This window comes from Echinops telfairi, unplaced genomic scaffold, assembly GCF_000313985.2.
Source record: "Echinops telfairi isolate 266 unplaced genomic scaffold, ASM31398v2 ScPeMD7_23;HRSCAF=83, whole genome shotgun sequence".
Taxonomy (NCBI): domain Eukaryota; kingdom Metazoa; phylum Chordata; class Mammalia; order Afrosoricida; family Tenrecidae; genus Echinops; species Echinops telfairi.
Genome location: NW_022103920.1, coordinates 86,263,058 through 86,270,382, shown reverse-complemented (window position 1 = coordinate 86,270,382; position 7,325 = coordinate 86,263,058). Strand labels below are relative to the sequence as shown.

General features: G+C 49.9%; 1 protein-coding gene across 2 annotated transcripts in view; it reads right to left on the bottom strand.

The window, feature by feature from the left end:
* CREB5 (cAMP responsive element binding protein 5) overlaps positions 1–7,325 on the bottom strand; it is a 390,923-nt gene that overhangs the window by 9,522 nt on the left and 374,076 nt on the right. For both annotated transcript variants that reach the window (XM_004702744.4, XM_045288877.1), the window contains one exon: positions 3,293–3,520. In XM_004702744.4, the coding sequence (XP_004702801.1) occupies positions 3,293–3,520 (228 nt within the window). The remainder of the gene's footprint in view (positions 1–3,292; positions 3,521–7,325) is intronic.

Below are 7,325 nucleotides of genomic sequence, written 5' to 3'. Positions count from 1 at the left end.
ACCTTTCTACAAAGGTCCAGTGAGAGGGAAAGGGTCATTCAAAGGTAGCAGAGCCTGCAACATACGCTTCAGCACGTCAGTGCCTGATGCCGGCCCCCAGCAGACCCACTGAGAGCCACGGGCAGCAGTGGTTTCTCTCTTCCTGCAGCTCAGCGGAGGCTGGAAAACATCAGCCTAGCCCTTTCCAGAAACTGGCCCTTGCTGACGCACTGCTCCAACGACCAAGGGCCGTCAGCGTTCGCTGACAGGACTCTGGAGGATTCCTGTTTCGCTTTATTTTTTTCTCTCCTTTTTATTTTTTTGCTCCATGTTTCTACTTTCCAGGGGCTAAGCATCTAATAACTCCTTTTCTTGGGCAGTTGTCTCTAACGCATGTAAAAATCAATGGGTAGGACCTAATCGAAGGTCGATCTGCTTCGTGTGCTGTATCAAAGCCACTGAGCATATGCACATGCCCAAGTGATGGGCACGTCTGCCCTTCCATGTGAACCGGCATCTCAGCTTTTCCTTATTTCCTATGCTGGCTTCTTCATGTTTTCCAGACCATCCTAACGACCCTGGAGTCATTCTTGCAGGCACATGTTAGTTAACACGGAGTCTAAACCCCTGTGGACAACCGAGATCTGCCAACCAGCTATTCCTGGTTCGTTTATCTAAGATAGTTACTCGTTGGGCTGCTAACTGCAAGGTTCAAAACACCCAGCCGCTTTTTAGGAGAAGATGGGGCTTTGTACTCCCATCAAGAGTTACAGCCTCAGAAATCCTCAGGAGCAGCGCTCTGCTGTGCTCTGTGGTCCCGTGAGTCAGCAGTGACTCCATGGCGGTAAATGAGTCATCTGAGACAGCAGTTCTCAACTGAGAGTGATTTTGCCCCTCAGGGCACACATGGCAATGTCCTTGTGGTTGTCAAAGTGGGTGGGTATCTGCGTAGAGGTGCTGGGATGTGGCCCTGCCTCTCAAAATGACCAGGGTAGCCTCGGACACCAGAGAAGGACCGGAGGCCTGGTGGCTGTGTGTGGCTGCTAAGCCAACGACGGTGCTTTGAATCCACCAGAAAGGTCTGGTGATCTGCTTCCCTAAAGATGACAGCCTAAGAAACCCGAGGGGCCAAACCTACTCAGGGGGTCCCTCTAAGTAGAAATTGGACTTGAAGGCATCCAATGACAACCACCAAAGTAAGTCAGTAGTGCAAGACTGAGGCGCCGTCATTGAAGGCTGGACCTACGCCCCTTCCTGGTCCTCCTGCAGCCCGTTCCTGGAAACTGGTAGCAAATTCCAAGGATTCCCAAGCTTCACTTGTCACCCAACCACCACCGCCAAGGCCCTATACACCTGAACTTTTATTTACTTAACGTGTTTGTTCAAATTAACTGTTTCAAACAAGGATTTAACCTTGCCCTGCCCAATAATATCTGTCAAATTGTAGGTTACAGGCCCTCATTACATTTCTCAACTACACATCCAGATAAAACACAGTTGTGATCATTAAACATGCTGTGCTTATCCATGTTCTACTGACATCCTCCCGTGTGTTCATGCCCAGTTCAAGAATGACCAGCTTTGAAGAGGTTTTAAATATTTGATCGCAGCCATCCTATAGTGGCTTGATTCCCTTCTATCACAGTGTTGACGAGCGGTCAGGGAGTCCGGGCTTGGCTCTGTGGTGGCAGGAAACTCATTTACCAAATGACTATTGGGGTTGGATAGCTAGAGACTCCCACACCAGCCACTATGCTGCATGCAGGCATAGATGGGGTGGGGGGTGCAGCGTGGGGATATGAAGACAGTCCGCCCTGTCTTGATGCAGCATACAAACCAGTGGGAAGAATCACGATCCTACTCGTCCCTGCTTGTGCCATATCGTTCCCAGTTACTTTCTCATGTGGATCACAAAAAGAATGGTACGTGTATGGAAAAACAGAACACTTACACACAATGGGGCTCAGCCGATTTCTAGGACACAGACTCTCCTGGTATAATATCAACGTTCACCTTGGGCCACCCAAGATGCTTTCCACTTGATGTCGGACTGAATAGGCAGAGGCCTTGGGGGTATGGCACCTTAAGGGGTTCTTTCTAAGGAAGCACAGAGAACCAGATGGGGGCAAGGATGAAGGTGACTCAGGAAGGTCTAGAGCAGTGGTTCTCAACCTGTGGGTCACAACCCCTTTGGGGCTCTCCGTGGGGACGTCGCCTGATTCATAACAGTAGTAAAATGACAGTGATGAAGTAGTAACGAAAATAATTTTATGGTTGGGGGGTCACCACCACATGAGGAACTGTATGAAAGGGTCACGGCATTAGGAAGGTTGAGAACCACTGGTCTACAGTTTCCCAATTGTGGGTACTCTTTGTCCCCCTCCCTTTTGCTATTCCCTCAGCTCCTGGAAGTTCTGGGCTACAACCCCGATGTGTTTTAATTACAGATCTGTTTTGTTCCCTTCTTCCTGTTGGTGAAGAGTGCTCAACCCGCCCCCTCACCCCCAACCCCATTAGACCAAACGCTATGAACTTCGTTGTGGGGCTGGCAGAATCCCAATTCAAACTCACTGCCCCTCCAGTCTGCTCACTCGCAGCGACCCCCTGTGGGTTTCCAAGACTGTCACTGTTTCCAGGCCTAGAAAACAGTCTTTCCCCCAAGGAGCTGCCGGTGGTTTCAGACTGCCGACCATGTGAATAGATTCCCTAGGTGCTTGAATTGTCTCTGCTCTTTCAAGTCCTCCCAGAGCAGCCTGACTATACCACGTCCCCAGTGAGCCACTAGTAAGATCCAAATCTTGCCAGATTCAAACGCACTGGAGCAAAGCAGATAAAACAGGACTTTACTTCAGGAGCAAAACGACCCTCATAAACCTTCCTTTCCTCCACGGCACAACAAGAGAATCCCATAGAGGCCCGGGCTACCTCCTCACTCGGCGACTACCTGGCTGCGTTGTGGTTAAGGACTGACCCTGGACCAGGCATTGTGCTACCTGCTCTGCAGACAGGGGTTCATTTCTCGTCCCCCCTCCACCCCCCTGAGGTTAGTACTTCTGCTTCAGGAAACTGAGGTTAGACACGGTACAGAACTGCCCCGACTGGGACCCCCCAGCTGACTGACACAGACCTTGCCCTCCGCAGGGCCTTGTGAGCCGACTGATTTAAACCAGAAGGGCTTGCTTTGGTTTTGCAGAGCGTCCCAGAATGAGTAAGGCGTCCTACTCTGGTGTGGGTCAGCCGGTGCCCGAGGGGCCAGGGCATGCCCGCCGCACAAGGAGCCTCTGAGGGGGAGGACAGAGACCGTGGCCTGCACCTGAAGCTGCATGTTTGTCTGGGTGAGCTCTTCTGCTTTCTTTTCCAGTGACATCACCCAGACCTTCCTCTTCTGCCTGCAGCGGGTGGCAGCCGCGCGGTTTCGTTCCAGAAACTTCCGCCGCCTCTCATCGGGGTCTTCGTCTACCACCCTCCGCCGGCGTCCCCCGGTGGGCTGGGGCGGCTGTATTGTCTGGGTGGGCTGCATCTGCTGGGTCGCTGGGGAAACCTGCTGGGACCCAGGGAGAGGGGTGGAGAGGTGGGGGCGGGAGGGAGGGGATGTTTGGGGAGGGAAGAAACCCAAGCCAGTGTTAAAATGCACAGCACACAGAGTCAACTGCTCTCCTAAGCACTGCAAGCGTGTTCCCTAAGAGTGAAGGCAACAATGGACCCGTGCTCCTGGGGGCATGCCGCAGCACTGACCTCTAGTCTCAGGGTTATTATTACATTAATATTAGTATTTTTAGGGTCGCTATAAGTCTGAATCGACTTCACGAATGGATTTGTCTGTTTGTTTTGCTTTGATTTTAGGATCTTCTGTGACCTTCTGGCAAGGTATAGAAAAGTTATGGGTAGATTTAGGCAGACCTGCTTAGATTGTTTCTTTCACAGGGCCTAACCATGGCAGAAGAAACTTTTTTTTTTTTAAGTTTGCTTGATAGTGTATTTAAGTACTTTAAAGCTGCCCCCGTAGGCTATAATGCAGAGAGGTCAGGGTTTGGTCCCATTACGAAGGCAAGGTCCCTCAACTGGGCAGGCTGGTGGCGCCGTCCATTCCTAACAGTGTTAAAAGCACGGTCCCGTGGTGGCTCTCCTTGGGGACATCGTGGACACTGTGACTCCTATCAAAACAACGGATGCAGTCCGGGAGCACCAGTCAGCCACTTTCACTGCGTGACAGCTCTTAACGCAGAGGACTGCTAGATCGGTCTGCTTCTCACGGTGTGGACTCGGGAAGAAGTTGCCGGAACCCAGAGGTGATCAGAAACGGGCCCTTGGAAGCAGCGGACCCTCAGAGTGGTCCCTGGGCAGCTGCCCACACTATGAGAGGGAGGGAGGTGCATCTCCATCTATTCCCATTAGGAGAAGTGGCAGAACACTTTGTTAAGGCTGCTTACAGTGCTTCTAAGCTCCCGGTAAGGTCTGCATGGAGTTCAGCGACCTCTAAGGAGACCCCCACAGGCACAGGTCTGTCCCTACCCCCTATCCCCGCCCCCCGCCCCCAGTCTGACGCACGGTCCCTGTGAAACTGTGGCGACTGCCTCTTTATTCGTCTGGACGCGAACGAAGGCTTTCCCTAACACTCTGCCCTCTGCCCCTTTCCCCGTTCTCAATCAAGGCACTCATTTCTTATTCTTCCCCTCCCATTTCACAGTCACTCAGCTTTATAGCCGTCATACCTATAAAGTTGTTTTACAAGACATATTTAACCTGCCGAAATAACAGGCAAAAAAAAAAAAAATTCAAAACTGGAGCCCAGCGGCCCTTCCCCCTCCGTTGCAGTCCTATGATGAAAATCAATCAGAATGACTGCAACTGTGCTAATAGAGGCTACGGCCTGCCGTCAGCTGACTGGTGGTGAACTCTCTGAATCCCGAGTCCTGGCGAGCCTTCTGTGACCGACGGGAGGCTGGACTGTGTACACACTCAGTCATTTTACGGAACGCGAAAGCCTCCTCTCCAAAAGTGTGATTGGCGATCACCCGCTCCGCTCACAGACGGAGAACACGAGTTGTCTGAGGTCTGGCTCACCAGAGTGGCTGGCGAAGACGTGAGCCCTGTTACTGGCAAAGGTTTGCCCCTTGCCATTTCGGATGCTTTGCTCGGAGCTGACGCTTCCAAAGGAAACCATGTCCCGGGAATGGAGAAGGGCGCCGCTACTCTAGCCATTGCCTTTTCTTTTCATGAAACGGGCGATCTCTTACAGCCAGCAGTCACCCGGATTTTCAAGTAGGCAAAACAGGGTTCTAGATCTCCCTTCACGGACCTCGCACTGCTGCAACCTTTGACCCTACCTTCCAGCAGCCTTTGTCTGCCTTCGATAATGACCTAGGGCATGGCAGGGGAGGTTGAGGGGTGAGGGTGGGGTGAGGATGGGGAGCTGTCAACAATGTGTAGGAGCAAGAAGAAAATGGTCTGAAACGGATTGTGGTGATGATTATACAACTCTCCTCCATATGCTTGATCTATTGAATTATATAGTATGTGAATTACATGCCAACGAAACTATTTTTTTTAATGGAATAAGCAATGTGGAAATTTCAGATTCAGGGTAGAATGTATGAATTGGTTACATAAAAAAAAAAAATCCTGTTAGCTCTGAGCTGAAACCCAGACTTTGAAGTCTCATCCTTACAAGTAAGAGTGTCAGAGATCTAAAGGCTCCAAGAAGCTGCTAGGCTTAAGGGTTCTCCTAATACTACAGTTATGCAACGTGACCCAATCTTAGCTATCAATTTCCTATCATGTAAGGCTTTATTTTAGAATGGCGTCTAAATGATTTTGCTTAAATTTTAATAAGACCAACCCAAAGGGAGTGTTTCTTTTTAGTAAGGGAATCAAAAAGGAACTGCTCATGTAGCTAATTATAATAGCAATTAACTAATTGCATATACAATTGGCCACTTACTGCCTTGAAACAGAGGGCAATTGGACAATTGGCCACTTACTGCCTTGAAACAGAGGGCAATTAGCTAATGGGTAATTAGCTAATGAATGGTTTTTATATTCAAAGAACTGTTAAGCTTGTCCGTGAAATAACTTACCCACAATAGCAACCCAAACTTGATGCTCCTGCTTGTCCTCCAAAATAAATACTAATCTGAACTGGGTCACCTTATCTTTGACCTTGTAACTTTTCTTTTTCTTTTCTAAACGCATGTCTCAGGATAGCGTCTGACTGCAAAGGGGACTCAAAAGTTACTAAATTTCGATCATATTATTTCTCTTGGGAAGAGTTGAGGCCTTCATAGATGCTCTTGTTGAATAGATACTCTTAGGTGCTGCGAAGCCATTCTATAATTGCCCATCATCAGCAGATGGGAGGTTCCTTAACTGTCCATAGTCACACAGCCAGGGGAGCGGGAAAGGAAAGAACGCTTCTTCGCTCCAGAGCGTGTATCCTCATGCGTCACAGACAGGGCTGCTAATGGTGGCAAATGGGAGTTCACTTCCCATGAGTTAAGTTGCTTTGTGGCTGCCCTCCTTTGTGGATGTGCATGGTTTTCTGCATGGGGAGCTTAAAGAGCTCCGAAGCGAATTGGTTGCGAAATCTTGTCTCCAGAGGCAGAAGACGGGGAGACGGTGAATAAATGTCATTTGTTGGCCCCAAGCCTCCAGCTTCATTGTGTTCTCACTGGTCAGAACTGGGCAGACGGGAAGGGTGGAGGGGCCAGTGGAGGTCATCCTAAGGATCCAAAGTGGGTGGGGCTAGCCATGCTCCCAACACAGTTGGGTACACGGGCTGGGTGACATAATGTCTGCCTGGCCCCCCAACCCTCTTTGAATTTAGTCTAACTGCTGGCTTGCTTTCCAGCTACTGCACCGCTGGGATTCGGCCTAGCTCTTGAACTGATCATCTACAGAGCTTGGCTCTCTCTGTTCCCTCCAACGCATTTCACACTGGGTGGGATGAGTCACCTCCCAACACCATTCACAGGACACCTTTTGCTCTAGCATCCAATATAAGCCGTTTGCTTGGCCTTGAATTGTTACTCTTTAGGCTTTTAACATCTGGTGTTCCTCAGACTATTACCCACTGGATGGAACAGGTTGTCTACAGGATAACACAGAATCACTATGATGTTATGCAACCCAACAGCTAGAACCAAACTTAGGATTCATTTACTCTTCTCATTCCATCCCTTCCCCCAGCCCCACCATCTTTCTTCCCTAGCTTTAATTCTTCCTGACCCCTCCTGAAGGGCTAACTGGGTAACACAAGCATTGATTTTGGAGGGCTGGACACTCATATTTGCCCCTACAGACTGAGCCTGAGATCGAATGGATGCGTTATAGACCATGTGATCTTGCAG